This window comes from Carassius auratus, chromosome 40 (assembly GCF_003368295.1).
Source record: "Carassius auratus strain Wakin chromosome 40, ASM336829v1, whole genome shotgun sequence".
NCBI classification, from domain to species: Eukaryota; Metazoa; Chordata; class Actinopteri; order Cypriniformes; family Cyprinidae; genus Carassius; species Carassius auratus.
In genome coordinates this window covers 13356593-13373845 of record NC_039282.1, presented here as the reverse complement: position 1 = coordinate 13373845, position 17253 = coordinate 13356593, and the positions used below count along the sequence as shown (strand labels likewise).

Here is a 17253-nt window from a genome sequence, read left to right as displayed (position 1 = left end):
TTAACCAAGAGTGACCGTTCTATTACCTCCTACTTGTTTTTTCTTAATTTTTTTAGTTATTGCCTCTTTGATCTCTTTAGTCTTGAAGCAATATATAAATGGGTTGATAACAGCAGGGACAAGACTGTACATCATGGAAACCACAATGCGGATATCAGTACTAAACTCATAACCAGACGAATGTGTCAAATAAACAAAAGTTCTGGGTAGATAATAAAGACATATGATTAGTAACTGTGGGGTGCATGTGGAGAACATTTTATAACGCCCCTCAAAATTGGACATTTTGAAGACAGAAATGATGATAGCAACATAAGAAAATATGATGAAACATAAAGGGCCCCACAGCACAAACATGGCGATGGCTGCCGTTGTGACTTTCATGGTAGTAACTTCTCCACATGCCAGTTTGCTTAAAGCGACATGATCACAGTAGCAATGAGGCATGACATTTGACCCACAGTATATCACACTGAGGGCCAAGAGAGTGACTCCAAATAACTGCAGCATGTTTGCTATCCAAACACATGCACAAATAATGGCAATAGTTGAATTTTTAATCAAGGTATGATATCTGAGAGGATTGCAAATAGCTATGAATCGATCAAGAGCCATCAGTGCCAAGAGAAATGAATTTGTAGCCCCCAGAAAATGGACAAAATACATCTGCGTGAAGCAGGCATTGAAAGATATTATTTTGTCAGACATCCAGAACATAGCAATAATTCTTGGGTAGGTTGTTGTTCCAAGTGCAAGATCTGCCATTGCAAGGTTACAGAAAATAAGGTAGGTTGGTTTCTGAAGGCTTTTCTCGCACACCACAATGATAATGATGAAAATATTCCCAGTTGCAAGAACAAGGTATAAGATGAAAAACAATGCTCCTACCAGTCCATAATATTCATTAGGGAGTCCAGGAAAACCACGTAAAACAAACTCGTTGAAGATTGTTGTGCTGTTTGTGTTTTGGTAGATTCCGACATTGCTGCCCGACCCCATCTGGAGAACTAAAAAGTAAAATTATAAAATAAAAATATTTTTATACTCACACAAATTCTTGCATAAAAATCTGTACACAATCAGTATCAATCTATACAAGCTTTATACAAAAGTTAATAAACAGATAAAAATTATAAATTTAATTTCAGACACTCATACTTTCAGCAAAGAGGTATAAGACACATACTGTACTTCTAGTACAGGTCAGAGTGCCCTCTCTTATGTTATGGGTTTGCTTTGGTGTTTGCTTTTAAATACTCACACTCGAGATACAATTAAACTCTTTGACGTTGTATACAACTCTGACAAGTAATTGCAAAAAGCCTCCAGAGGTCCCTGAACATAGCAAATTTATTATCTTATTGTTTGCAATTACAGTAGGGGGTGGAAAGACTATATAAATAAAAACCTAAGCATTTCTGTACTTCTTCAGAGCAGAGTTATTCCAGGCTAAAATAAATTAATTCAATAATTTAATATTCAATATAACAATCAATTATGTTGGTTGATTGTAGGAAAAGGCATACTGACATAGAGAACCGATATAATATAATATAATATAATATAATATAATATAATATAATATAATATAATCCTATGTAAAATAGACAGCCCTGATTGAGATTTTAATTATAATAATAATATTTTTTTAAAGGTCCCCTTCTTCGTGATCCCATGTTTTAAACTTCAGTTAGTGTGTAATATAATATAATATAATATAATATAATATAATATAATATAATATAATATAATATAATATAATATAATATAATATAATATAATATAATATAATATAATATAATATAATATAATATAATATAATATAATATAATATAATCCTATGTAAAATAGACAGCCCTGATTGAGATTTTAATTATAATAATAATATTTTTTTTAAGGTCCCCTTCTTCGTGATCCCATGTTTTAAACTTTAGTTAGTGTGTAATGTTGTTTTTAGAGTAATAAAAATATCTGTAAAATTCTAAAGTTCAAAGTTCAATGCCAAGCGAGATATTTTATTTAACAGAATTCGCCTACAAAAAATGACCCGTTTGGACTACAGCCCTCTAGTTCCTTCAGTAATGACGTCACTAAAACAGTTTTTTGACTAACATGAATTCACGAACAGGGGGCGTGGTCTTGTTACGCTCCGACGGAGAAGAAGGAAGAGCTGCATTTGTGTTCGACATGTCGTTGAAACGTTGTTATTTTCATCTTGGAGTCAAATCATCTTTGTTTGGGATTCCCACGGACGCTGTACTTGGAGATTAATGGTTACAATTTATGTTTAACTCGGTTCTCGAAAAGTATAATCCACATGTAAAACTATGTGCAGCACATGTTGCTGAGGACAGCTTGCTGAGGACAACTTCCTCAATCTCAATCAGTTTAAAGCCGGATTCGCAAAAAGATTATTCTTGAAAGATGGAGCAGTTCCCTCTTTGTCTGGAGAAGGCGTTGTTTATGGACCACAACCGGTAAGTGTATTTTATTATCTAAGTTGGTGCGTTTAACAGTTTCTGTAACTTACTACAAAAAGGGCAACGCTGTTTAGCTTTGTTAACTAGATGTTAGGGCTGTGCAAAAAAACGAATGCGATGTTCATGCGCATCTCGTCAGTAAAAACGTTCCTGTGAAGTACATCTCCAGCACGTGCGTTCTAGCCCAATCGCGTTATCAGGAGGTCTGCTCTAAGCTGGTGTCGAATCACAACACAGTAACCGCTGGCCCAATCAAAACTCGTTACGTATTTCTGAAGGAGGGACTTTATAGAACAAGGAAGTCATCAGCCCGTTTTTGTGACAGTGAAAACAGCGGTATACAGATAGGTGAATTGTGTGAAAAATACTGTGTTTTTTTACATGCGAAACATAAACACATGTTATATTGCACGCTGTAAACACAATCAAAGCTTCAAAAAAGTGCGAAAAACGGGACCTTTAAAAGACAAAACCCTCTAAATAGATTCTAATACAGATTATATAGTAAATATAGCTCAATTCTAGAGTAATGCTTTATGTACTAATATGTTTTTAAAGTACTATATAACTCTAAGGTGTGAAGGAGTTGATTACATTTATTAACGTCACTTTTGTTGCTACTATATGTTTGAGTTTGAGCTCCATCAAGTTAATTCTTTACTGTCTATTTTTTCTTAAAATCAAATTTATAAACAATATTTTCCATTTCTATAACCAGGGACGTCATGCACTCATTATTTTTGAGGGGGCACGAATTGTGGGGTGGAGGTGGTGTATCTTGATTCTCACCTTTATAGATTATGTTGAACTATGATGGTCAAAGTAACCTAATAATGTAATCTAATAACTGTGCATAAAAACCTGTCTGTTAATTAATTAATGGATAAGGGTGTCTTTCCATAACATATTTTTTAATACGACTGAGTTTATATTTATAGCTGGGTAAAAACTACAAGTTGAAATCAGTTAGTGATCTCAATTACATGACAAAAATTGTAGTTATAAATGAAAGAAAAATATATGTTAATGACAACGTGAAGTGAATAAACCAAAAATAAATCAAAATTTCCCAACCCTAGGTCCATAAAGGAACTGCAAGGGAATCAGTGAAAAGGGGTAACAGAAATCACAATCATAAGCCTCGGAGACAAAATAAATAAAACCTGGAAACTTAGGGTCTAAACTTTCACTTCCTAGCTTCGATGACTTCCCTGAGGTCATGTCTCGGCTTTGGGAGAGGCTGCTTCCCAGCATGCAGGGTCCTCAGAGGTGGGGCTCTCACAGTCACACTTGCTTTCCGACTCTGTCACCAGCTAGGCCTAGCAGCAGGTTCAGGAGGCTGCACGGAAGGATGCGGCCTATGGCAAGGGATGTACTGCTCAAATGCTGCTGACTTAACCTTCGCCTCTTTGAACCTACAGACTACTGTCTCAACAGCAGTTCCGAAAAGTCCAGTAGACGAAATCGGGGCACCAAGGAGAAAGGACCAGTCCTTCTCCTTTAGCTCTGACAGGTTCAGCCATAAATGCCTCTCTGTGACGATCAGAGCCCCAAGTGAGTGGACGATGGCATGAGCTGCTTGCTTGGTTGCACGGAGGGCCAGATCAGATGAGTGGCAGAGCTCCTTGATTTCAAGAGGCCGGTCAGGGACAAGGGGGCAATAGGGAACATCACTCATGTCTGCCAGTGATCCTGGACAGCGCTGCTGGACCAAAAGCATGGACATCGCATTACCCAGAGAACCTCACGTTTCTTTGGGCAGGAATGCCTCTAGAACAGTTCTCGAGGCATGCTGTGGTACACACGGATGCCTCTACTACCGGATGGGGTGCAATGTACAACAGGCAAGCAGTCTTGTTGGTGTGGACTGGCCCCCAACTGCCGTGGAATATCAATTGCCTGGAGTTGTTAGTAGTGTGTTTTGCCTTGAACCATCTCATAGGATGCTTACAAGGCAGACATGCATTGGTCTATACGGACAGCACTGCAACCATTGTGTAGATCAACCGGCAAGGTGGTCTGCTGCATGTCCAATGCGTATGTCGTCTGTCGTAACTCACCTGCCACCTCCTCCTTTCGAGTCAGAAGCATCTGAGGTCACTTCATGGCATTCACATTCTGGGGCTGCACAACTACGCAGGGGACAAACTGTCACGAGCTGTGCACCCTGAAGAATGGAGACTCCTCAAATGTTCCAGCTTATTTCGAGACATTTCTGAGTTGCTCAGGTAGACCTGTTTGCCTCTAAAGGAACCTCTCACTGCCATTTGGGCCTAGACAAATACGCATTTCACCCCCTGTGAGCCTTCTCGAACAGACACTTTGCAAAGTCGGGGAGGATGAGGAGCAGGTACTGCTTGTGGTGCTCTACTGGCCCACTTGGGCCTAGTTCCCAGCACTGATGCTCCTCGAGACAGTCTCTCCCTGGCAGAATCTTCTGAAGAAGGATCTACTGACTCAAAGATGGGGCACCCTGTGGCACCCACGTCCATAACTATGGAAACTTCATGTCTGGTCATTGTAAAGGACATGAAGGTTCTAGGTGGCCTACTCCAAGAGGTAATGGCCACCATCACTTCTGCCCAAGCACTATCTACGAGGCACGCTTACGCCTTAAGGTGGAATCTTTTCATCTAATTGTGTTCCTCTCATTGAGAGGAGCCCCAAAGATATCCACTCAGAGTATATCTCTCCTTCTTGTTTGAAGTGTTGGAGCAAAAGTTCTCTCATTCCACCCTTGAAGTATTCATCACTGCTATTTCTGCTAACCATGACCCTGTGGAGGGAAGAACTTTGGGGAAGCATGACCTGATCATCAGGTTCTTTAGGGAGATGAGTAGGTTGAACCCTCCTTAACCTCCCTCTATCCCTTCTTGGGATGTGTCTTTGTTACAGTGGATCCCATTTGAGCCTTTGCAATCAGTTGAGCTGAAGTTCTTTCAATGAAGACTCTGCTCCTAATTGCATTGGCCTCTATCAAGAGGGTAGGGGACCTGCACACATTTTCAGTCAACGAATCATGCCTAGAGTTTGGGCCGGCTGACTCCAAGGTAATCCTGAGGGCCCGGTCCGGCTATGTGCCCAAACTTCCTACTTCTCCCTTCAAGGATCAGATAGTGAACATGCAAGTGCTGGCCCTGGAGTAGGCAGAGCCAGCCCTAGCTTTACTTTGTATAATCTGTGCTTTATTATTGCACATGGACTGGACACAAAGCTTCAGGACATCAAAACAGTTTTTTTTTTTTGTTACGGGGGCCAGCAGAAGGGGAATGCCGTCTCCAAGCAGAGGATGGCCCGCTGGATAGAAAATCAAGCAAAGGGTGTGCCCTGCCCTTTCAGGTTACAAGCTTACTCTACTAGGAGTGTTGCATCCTCCTGGGCACTGGTTTTTTGGTGCCTTGCTTACAGATATTCAGCAAGCTGGATGACCCCCAACATGTTTGCTAGGTTTTATAGCCTTCATGTTGAACCGGTATCCGCCTATGTTCTCACTTCAAATTAGTAGAAGCACAGAGAGGACTCGGTTTACTGTCGGCTTGCTAAAACCACTCCAGAGAGTGTGTACTATAGACCCTGTCAAGATCCTCTATCCCTCAGCAGCCAGACGTTGTGGAATGTCAAGTTCCAGGCCCTCACTCGATGTACCTGTGTGAAACAGTAATGAGCTGGGTTCCATATGTAAAGACCTAAGGTGGTCTCATGTGTGTAAAGTCCACAGTGTAGCATCAGAGCCTGTGTTTCCCTGGTGGATTTCTGCAATTTCCAGGTGCAGGTGGCTCGCACAGGACAGGGGCAGCATCAGTGGCATTTTGGTAGGGATTTCCAATTTGTTGGTCACCAACGTTATGTCGAAAGTGAACAACTGAAAGGGAATGTCTCGGTTACATATTGTAACCCTTGTTCCCTGAAGGAGGGAACGGAGACATCGCATCTCGTCTCCACGGATACTGTACCACCGCTGAGTGGCCAGGTAACCACCTCGGCTCCTCTGTGAAAATTTGAGTATGCAGTGCATCTGCTGCCTATTTATACTCGCGCTCATAGGCCAACTCCAGGGTAAGGCTAGCCCACCCGTATTTTTAGGCAACAACTAGACATGGGTGTCATGTAGGCTAATAAAATTTATATAATAAAATGGGACTGAATTTGTATTTAACATGAAGTGATTAAAAAAAACATTAGAAATTGATAATTATGCTATATAACGTTTCCTTTCCATATATATAAAGTGAATTCAGTCAGAGTACGTGCACACACTCAAAGTTTTTAAGTAAGTCATTTAAGTGATGACTTATCTGAATGCCTCTGATTGGTCACTGCATTCCTAAGCTCAACTGAATTGTGTGTGATTGGTTAAAATGTGTAACACTGCAAAAACTTCTAAAATGAAATACAGTGCAACATGAGCAGATCTTAATTTGATGCCACAATTGGCACTGTCTGTTGATTTTCACTTTGTTATCAACAGACATAATAAATGGAAATTTAGTCCAATTTAGTGGCATTTTTGCCCTAAGTCTCCTTTGCCAGGGGATGTCTAAGCCTTCCCGAGCCCTATACACACTCCGTCTATGCTCATGCTGCAATCAGCAGCAGCTGGATGCAATCATTGCATGCTAATGTGCTTTTGCTTGATTAGTTTACACTCATAGTAGATTAGTCTCTCTAGTCAGATTTCCCATGTCTTTGGTCATTTTCTGTCAAGTGCTCACAGAATGTCTTTACTACAGCAGAGTAATTTCACAGTATTTTTTTTTATATCTGTTAATACAACAAATATTTTTTTCTAATATGAGAAAATTAACCTTTTAAATGGTTTTGCTTCCATTAATCAAAACAGAACTATTCAGACCTGCAGTGGAGGTTTTTGCACAGCTGTTGTCCAATAATAAACCATCAAATTTCATTTGTCAATATTTGTGTGACTTTTGTATATTAACCAAACTGGGATAGCTCAAAATGAAATCATAATGAATATTATACAGTTTGGCCTTATGTTGGCATTTTGCATCAATGATATGAGTCAATATAAAGAAGGAAAATTGTACTAAAAACATGAGAACAATCAGTCCTGCATATTACACAGAATCTCACAACAAACATTTGGGATAAACATTTCCTGGGGAATAAAGTAGGAATCAATATATATATATATATATATATATATATATATATATATATATATATATATATATATATATATATATATATATATATAAATTACAAAGTACATGCACAATGTTATTCTTATCTTTTTTTCTGTCAATACATCTTTGATATTTTTAGTCTGTAAATCATTGGGTTAAGATAATTAATGTTATATGAGTACCCAGACTGATTAGAATGGTCAAATCCATTTCCAATACTAACTGGAATCTGTTAAATGTTTATAAATATGGGAATATTATCTATATAGCTTGACTAAAGTTTGTCGAACTCAATAAATTAAACATGTCAGACCGACTGTAAAGGAATGCCAATTTGTTTCTTTTGGAATGGTCTTTTTAAAATCTTTTTTACCTCTTCTGTTCTCAAACAATAAATCAGGGGGTTTATCATGGGTGGTAGTAGGTTATACATCATAACAATGAGTAATCGCAAATCAGTACTGTACTTCACACCAATGTTGCCAAATAAATAAATTAGACACCTGGGTAGAAAATAGAGAGCAATTATGATGAGTTGAGGACTGCAGGTGGAGAAAGTCTTCATCCTTCCTTGAGTGCTTGAGATTCGCATAACTGCCACAAAGATGGAGCAGTAAGAGAATATAATAACAACAAAGGAGCCTAATAGTACAACAAGGGCATAAATGAGGGCTGGAATACTATACAGTGATCTCTCAGTGCACGTCAATGTTGTTACAGACACATGATCACAGTAACAGTGTATGATGGCGTTTTCGGCACAGTAAGGGAGAGGGTAAGCTCGGATGACTATCATTAAGGGTCCTGCTAAACTCAAAATCCAAGAGCCAATGATCAAAATGACTACATTTCGGTTTGTCATGAGACTATGATATTGAAGTGGATAACAAATTGCTGCATAGCGATCCATAGCCATTACTACCAGAACATTTGAACAAACACCACCTAAATAGTGCACAAAGAACATCTGAACAAAACAACCCAAGAATGAAATGGTTCCATCTTGGAACCAGTATCTGCTGATTATCTTTGGTAATGTGGCTGTGCTGAATAGTACATCACACATGACTAGATTTATAATGAAATAATATACAGGCCTCTGAAGGCTCTTAGTTGTTACAAAAGCTGTAAAAAATACAGCATTTCCCACCAATGTAAACACATAAACAAGAAACAGAATGGCTGATATGAGGCCATAGTAATGAGGCTGAAGTCCAGGAAAGCCAACTATGAAAAAATCCTTCACAGAGCTGATGTTTCCCACTGACATTATGAATATCAGATGAGTCTTTTCATTTTCTGTATGAAGAATGTGCAGTACAAAAATGTGCAATGTGCAAAAAGTTTCTTAATGTTATAATGTACTTGTCATAGAGTACATTCTAACTATGATAATAACAATTACCAATTATAAGTAATGATAAAGGATAAAGAGACGCAAACCTGCCACACTTATTTCACAGGCTACTGTTAAAGTACATTCTGTTCCTTACACTGACATATGCTGGTCTCAGTTTATTTATATCTGACATGTAAATTATGAAGACTATGGCCTATTACACATGATGCAGTTTCTCCAGGGATAATTTAAAAATTACCATAAAGTTCCTAATTTTTAAAATGTCATTTTTGATCGAAAATTATATTTTGATGTCCTTCCTGATTGTCATGATTTAGGTTTTAACAAACTGACTCTGAATGTTATGGCTTTGATGAGCATTACTGTAGCAAACTCAGCAATTACTGTTAATGTAAATGAGTATACCAAATAGGCTTCATCTCTTAAAGAAATAGTTCACCCCAAATTGGAATTATGTAATTATTTATTCCCCTATTGTCATTCCAAGCCCATACAATATCATTTGTAATATGGAACACAAAAAATTATTGAATTGTTCATCCAACTCTTTCCCATAATAATAGTTCATAGGCTGTCAAGCTCTAAAAAAAAAGCACCACACCATAAAGTAAACATAAAAGCCATACAACTTGTGCTCTGCAGCTACAAAAATAACAGCATATATACAATTCAATACATTATATCAAAATAATGACTTTATTTTAATTTTTGGAAAAGGTCAAGGAGGTCAAGACCTCTGAGATGGGACCACATCTTTTATGCCTTCAATAGGAACAACATTAAATGCTATATTAATTTTATTTCAGATGAAATTAAAAGAAATTATTGCATATTGAAATGGTTCATGTTGATATGATGGCAGATGTATGATATATATTGAACAAAACTGGGGAAAAAATATAATCTTTTTGCTGTTGATGTTGTCATTGCCTGCCTAATCATGAGAGTTGCATTGAGAACCACAGTGAATCCAACTTTATCTGTGACACTGGTAGTATTACTGAATAAAACAAATCCTACAAGACAAGAGTTCCTAAAGTTAGATAAAAAAAAATATCATAAAAAAAGCATTTCACTTCCACATGCATACAAAAATATATGTATATATTTACACATAGTTTTCAGGTGTGCATTCATAAATATTTCATCAGTATTGTGGAAAAGTTAAATATAGCATATCAGAGCAAAAGTAAGGAAATGCTAATTTTCCTCTTTTTGAATTGTCTTAAAACCTTTTTTACCTCATCTGTTCTTAAACAATAAATGAGGGGGTTGATCATGGGTGGCAATAAGCTATACATCATAATAATAACTAATCGCAAATCAGTGTTGAACTTTATACCAATGTTGCCAGACAAATAAATAAAACACCTGGGTAGGAAAAAAAGGGCTATTATAATGAGTTGAGGACTGCAGGTGGAGAAAGTCTTCATCCTTCCTCGAGTGCTTGAAATTCGCATAACTGCCACAAAAATTGAACAGTATGAATAAACGATAACAGCAAGAGAGCCCAGCAGTACTGCAAGAGCACTGATAAGGGCTGGAACACTATACAGTGATCTATCAGTGCATGCCAGTGTTGTGATAGAAACATGATCACAGTAACAGTGTATAATCCTGTTTTCTGCACAGTAAGGGAGATGATAAGCTCGAATGGCTAACATTAAGGTACATGCTGAACCCAAAATCCAACAGCCCAGAATCAGATTGAGTACATTTCGGTTTGTCATAAGTCTATGATATTGAAGGGGGTAACAAATTGCTACATAGCGATCTATAGCCATTAAAGCCAGAACAAAAGAAACAACACTGCCTAAATAATGCACAAAGAACATCTGAACAAAACAACCCAAGAATGAAATGGTTCCATCTTGGAACCAGTATCTGCTGATTATCTTTGGTAATGTTGTGGTGCTGAATAGTACATCACACACAACTAGATTAATAATGCAATAATAAACAGGTTTCTGTAGGCTCTTAGTCATTACAAACAAAACAAAAAATACAGCATTTCCAGCTACTGTACAAACATAAACAAAAAACAAAAGGGCTGACACAAGCCCATAGTAATGAGGCTGAAGTCCAGGAAAGCCGACTATTACAAAATCCTTTACAAAGCTAATGTTTCCCACTACCATAATGAATATTGGTCCTTAGAGAAATATTTGATCTGCTGTTTGAGAGAAGAAAAAACAAAAAACATTATTTAATATTAGTATAATAATTGCAACTTTAAAATAAATACACTTCATAAAACAGTATTGATTTTATAATCCCACTTACAATACTGATAAAATACATTATAATTATGTAAGAATAGACAGTTTAACAAATAAAAATAAAGAAAGAAGATAAACAACCTGCCACACTTGTTTCACAGGCTTCTGTTAAAGTACATTCTGCTCCATACACTGGTGTAGTTCAGATGTGCTGGTCTCAGTTTGTTTATATCTAAAAAAATGATGTAAATGATGAAGTCCGTGGCCTGATACACTGATGATGCAGTTCCTCCAGGGATATTGACAGCAGGAAAAACTAGTACTTTGGCTCTGAAAATTATGACCTTGAGGACCAAATTTAGTAAATGAGGAAACATCTCTTAAAGGGATAATTTCATCCAAAAATGTTAATTTTGTCATAATTTTTTCACCCTCATGTTGTTCCAAACCTGTATGAAGTCAAGCTGAAAGAAAAAAAGAACCAAACATACCTTGGAGGAGTCATAAAGTCAGCAGTCTTACTTTGCAGTGTGCTCATGGAATATCAATTAAGCATTGCATTGAAAAGGTGGAATTTTCACAACAAAAGATGTTGTGTTTAAAATGAGTTATTTTCCATAATTTTCTCTTATATATATTTAGATTAAAGGGTTAGTTCACCCAATAATCAAAATTATGTCAATTATAACTCACCCTCATGTCGTTCCAAACCTGTGAGACCTCTGTTTATCTTTGGAACACAGTTCTCAGAGAGCTCTCAGTCCCTCCTTTAAAACTGTATGCACGGTATACTGTCCATGTCCAGAAAGGTAAGAAAAACATCATCAAAGTAGTCCATGGGACATCAGAGGGTCAGTTAGAATTTTTTGAAGCATCGAAAAAACATTTTGGTCCAAAAATAGCAAAAACTAAGACTTTATTGATCATTGTCTTCTCTTCCGTGTCTGTTGTGAGAGAGTTCAAAACACAGCAGTTTGTGATATCCGGTTCGCAAACGAATCATTTGATGTAACCAGATCTTCTTGAACCAGTTCACCAAATCAAACTGAATTGTTTAAAACGGTTTGCGTCTCCATTAACTTTTTTAATGTGGCTGACACTCCCTCTGAGTTAAAACATAACAATATCCAGGAGTAATTCATGTACTAAAACAGTACACTGTCTTAACTGCTGTGAAGAGAGAACTGAAGATGAACACCGAGCCGAGCCAGATAACAAACAAAAGATTGACTCATGGGGGTGGGCGATCTGGAGGACCCTCAGGAGAGTCTTACATGGGACGGCAGGACTCCAGAGCGATAGCCTTTCTGATACAAATAGCGGATCAGGCAGATCAGGGAGACATGGAGGAGCAGGCAGAAAAGGAAGTCATAGCGGAGCAGGCAGAATAGTGAGCCATGATGGAGCAGGCAGACTAGGAAGCCATGGAGGAGCAAGGAACTCAGGGGGCCAATAGCGGAGTAGGCAGTTAAGGAGGCCATGGTGGAGCAGGCATCTCAGGGGGCCATGGCAGAGCAATGAACTCTCTGCAACATTAACAGAAACTAAGATAAAATTATTTGCATTTTGTGTTCCGTTTGTGACAAAAATGGTGTCACATACACGCCAGGCTCCAACACCATCCAATCACAGCTCACTCCCTCACCTGAATACTGGTCACACTCACCTGCCTCTCATCAGCACTCTCATCTACCAGCACACTCACCTGCCTCTCATCAGCACTCTCATCTACCAGCACATAAAAGGCACTCACACACACACCACCACTGTCCGGTGGTGTAGGACTCTCCTACCTGCTGACTTTAAGGACTCCCCATGTGATACTTCCCAGACATCTCCAATGCCTCCAAGTTCCCTCCTGTTACTATCGTGAGTGTGTGTGTGTCTCTCCCTCGTCCTACTTCTCCAACTCCTCCATCTCCATTCGGATCCCCACTCTGCACAAAGGACAGTATCTCTTCTCAGTCTCTCCTCAGTCACTCATTACTGATCTGCTTGTGTTAATCTTGTGTTACCTGTGATCTCTCATCTCTGACCCCTCTGTACTGTAACAGAAGACCGGACCAAGACCGCCTGACACAAGCATGAGCCATCCTGACCCCTTCCAAGACCTCGTTGACGCCTTACATCGAACACTCACCATGACTCCATCACCTTCACCACCAGTGAGCACTTCTGGTAAAAACGTCACCACTTCCTCACATCTGTGCACACCAGTCCAAAGGCCAAACCAGCGCCCATCTCTGGTTCGGCGGAGGAAGGCAGCGGATTTCTCCTCCAATGCTCACTGGTCCTGGAGATGCAACCGCACTTATATCCCACCGACAGATTCAAAGTGGCATTTCTCATCTTCCAATTGCAAGGTAAAGCACTTCAATGGGCTGATTCCATATGGAGCCAGAATATCCCTGTCATTCAGTCCTTCTCTAGCTTTGTAGACCACTTCAGAAAAGTCTTTGAAAAACCGGTCTGGGATTCTTCAACTGGTGAGAAACTGTACAATTGGGGGCTTATCCTCCCCACTTGCCCCAATATGCCCTCCTTGCCCCATGGTGAGTGCCATCATTCCTTCCGTAAATCAGATGAAGCCTCTCACCACTGTTGTAACACTTACTGGTGCTGATTTTTCCATTCAATGCACTCCTCGATTCTGGGTCAGTCAGCAGTTTGATCTTTTGCTCCCTCTGATGTCAGCTCAATCTCACGATGATCAGATCCACTGAATAACTGGAAGACTGCTAAGCAAGAGACAGGTTTGCCGTAGTGTTGGCCCACTTCTATTGCAAATTGGCATACTTCACATGGAGAAGATTCATCTGCTGGTTCTGGAGGAATCCACTACTGACGTGATACTCGGGCGCTCGTGATTAGAGCAGCACAAGCCAGTCATCTCCTGGAAGTCTGACGAAGTCCTGAAGTGGGGCGACAACTGTTTCCAGGACTGCCTGTCCTGGTTTCCTGTTCCAACCGAAAGATTGGTGGTTCATTCCCCAGCTTCACCTGACCAAGTGTCGAGGTATCCTGAGCAAGACACCTAACCCCAGCTGCTCCCGACGAGCTGGATGGCACCTTGCATGGCTGACACGTCGCCATCAGAGTATGATTGAGTGTGTGAAAGGGTGAATGTGAGGCAACTTGTAAAGCGCTTTGGATGGCCATGGGTCTGTTGAAAGCGCTATATAAATGCAGTCCATTTAATCATTTATTTACCATCCTCTTCGCTTCCTGAACAGCTTTCTGTCTGTGCTACATCCATTGAAAGTCCAATGGAGAAACAGTCTTTGGATATACCCTCGTGTTACGCCCCCTTCAGTGATGTCTTATGCCCTAAGAGAGCTTCCAGACTGCCTCCACACCAGCCATGGGACTGTGCCATTGATTGCTTCCGGGTACGCCAGGAGGAGAAGGCCATAGGGGAAAACATCAAGGAGGCTCTGGCCCAAGTCTACATCCGTCCATCAACTTCCCTTGCTGCTTCAAGCTTCTTCTTCGTGGAGAAAAAAGACAGAGGCTTGCGGCCATGTATCGGCTACTGATCTATCTCTGGAACATCTTCACCAAGTTGGACCTCTGCAGCACGTATAATCTCATCTGGATACGTGAGGGGGACGAGTGGAAGACAACTTTCCTTACACCCACCTTGTGATGCCGTATGGCCTGGTCAACTCCCCCTCTGTATTCCAGGATTTCATCCACGAGGTGCTCCGGGATTTCCTCCAAAAATTTGTCCTCCAAAACTACATAACCAGTCCTCTCACGAGCCTCCTCCATAATAAGCCTAAGTCTCTGTCCTGGACCCCTGCAGCCACGGATGCCTTCAACAATCTAAAGGAAGTCTTCACCATCCCTCCACTCCTGGTCCATCCCGACCCACAGACAGGCCTTTCATCGTGGAGGTTGACGCCTCCACCACAGGAGTTGGAGGAGGGCTTTCTCAGTAGCAGGGGAACCCCAGCAGACCCCACCCATGTGCCTTCTTCTCCCGCATGCTCAACCCAGCAGAATTATGACATTGGCAACCGAGAGCTTCTGTCCATCAATTTAGCACTCGTTAAATCTCATAAACATATATTTTATTCACAATAGAATATAGATAATATATCAAATGTTGAAAGTGAGAAATTTTGAAATGTCATGCCAAATATTGGCTCATTTTGGATTTCATGAGAGCTACACATTCCAAAAAGGTTGGGACAGGTAGCAATAAAAGGCTGGAAAAGTTAAATGTGCATAAAAGGAACAGCTGGATGACCAATTTGCAAAGTTTTAGGCCAGTTGGCAACATGATTGGGTATAAAAAGAGCCTCTCAGAGTGGCAATGTCTGTCAGAAGTCAAGATGGGCAGAGGATCACCAATTCTCCCAATGCTGCGGCAAAAAAAATGGAGCAGTATCAGAAAGGAGTTTCTCAGAGAAAGAGAAGAGTTTGAAGTTATCATCATTTACAGTGCATAATATTATCCAAAGATTCAGAGAATCTGGAACAATCTCTATGCCTAAGGGTCAAGGCTGGAAAACCAAACTGGATGCCCGTAATTTTCGGGCCCTTAGACGTCACTGCATCACGTACAATCAAAACATGGGCTCAGGAATACTTCCAGAAAACATGGTCGGTGAACACAATCCACCGTGCCATTCGCCCTTGTCAGCTAAAACTCTATAGGTAAAAAAATTAATTAAATTAAAATTAAATTAAATTTATGCATTTAGCAGATGTGACTTACAGTGCATTCAGGCTATCAATTTTTACCTATCATGTGATCCTGGAGAATCGAACCCCCAACCTTGCGCAATGCTCTACTAATTGAGTTAGATATAGATATACAGATATCAAATGGGACATTTGAGATACAGTTCCTCTTCAGGAACTCGAGCTGCGTTGAAACGCTTTGGGGGATGCGTTTAGCCTGAGCGACTCTGAATATGTTATCTAATCTGTCTTATAGAAGAGTGTGACGTCACAGGCGGGGTGACGTAAGCGACCAGGAAGCTATAAAGGCACGAGCTGCGCAGCTGGCTTTAGCAAGCGCTCTGTGTGTGTGCATGTCATTCTGTCTTGTCAGTCTTATTTATTGATGTTTGTCACTATTAGCTCCTCAAAGTGTAAGCAATAGTCAATGAGCAAAGCTAACACGAGACATCTGAAAGGCGAATCCAGATCGCGTTTCAGATTGTGTGTTCATCACGATTGGGAATACACGGTCTGTGCGCGGTCTGCCTGGGATTGAGGCACGCCGTTCGGCTCTTGAGGGAGCCGACTGCCTGCACTGGTACAAGCCGGTGTGGACGCTTCGATCCCGGAGGACTCTCTCGAGGGGGAGTCTTCGCCAGCGTTCCTTGCGGTGTAGGTCCTGCTTTTGCCGAGGCGGAGCGGCGCCTGCATTCGCTGGGTTCCCAGATAAGATCTGCTGGAGGGTAGGGAGATGGGCGCGTCCATATCTCCTACCTCACCCACCAGATCTGCCCTACCCGATCTCCTGGTGCAGAAGCCCGAGTGCTGCTGGCCTCCCCCCCCCCCCCCCTCCCCGAGTGACGGCCGTGACGTACCGCCTTTTTTTCTCCAAGGAGATTGAAATGGAGGGCGTCGATGAGCTCACAGTTGCACAAACATAAGCTGCATAAACATCAGTTGCACAGTCAAACAGTTACACAAGCATCAGTTTCACAAACATATTATGCCTAATTGTATAACGAGCAGCATTAATGAGGAGCGCAGCTCACACAGTCAGCTCTCAAAAAAATTAAAATAAGGGGGCTGACTGTGCTTCTCACATATCAAAGGACGGGGCGAAGACGGCTCTGCCTATCTCCACCCGTATTCCCTAGATTTAGAGTTCATCTCGAGGTTCGGAAGCACGCGAAGCAGTTCCTTCCCCCTCTGTGAACTCGCAGCTGCAGCTACTTATCTCCGAGGAGATTAATATTAATAAACTACTGCCAGATGTAACTCAATGGGTCCTGCTACCATATTCAGTTTGGCTCTGTACCGCCGATATTCAATGGGGTCATTCCGACGATGGTTGGCCCCGGGCAGGGTCTGGTTATGGA

The 17253-nt window shown here is 40.6% G+C and overlaps 3 protein-coding genes across 3 annotated transcripts; all 3 read right to left on the bottom strand.

The window, feature by feature from the left end:
- On the bottom strand, positions 1 to 999 carry or30bw1 (odorant receptor, family 30, subfamily BW, member 1). The gene has a single exon (XM_026227261.1). It carries the CDS (start codon positions 997 to 999, stop codon positions 1 to 3), a length of 999 nt encoding a protein of 332 aa, XP_026083046.1.
- A 6935-nt stretch (positions 1000 to 7934) lies between these two features.
- On the bottom strand, positions 7935 to 8897 carry LOC113059022 (olfactory receptor 6N1-like). Its single transcript, XM_026227260.1, has one exon. The coding sequence runs from the start codon at positions 8895 to 8897 to the stop codon at positions 7935 to 7937; it is 963 nt and encodes a 320-aa protein (XP_026083045.1).
- A 1268-nt stretch (positions 8898 to 10165) lies between these two features.
- LOC113059021 (olfactory receptor 10G7-like) lies at positions 10166 to 11125 on the bottom strand. The gene has a single exon (XM_026227258.1). It carries the CDS (start codon positions 11123 to 11125, stop codon positions 10166 to 10168), a length of 960 nt encoding a protein of 319 aa, XP_026083043.1.
- Positions 11126 to 17253: the final 6128 nt, after the last annotated feature.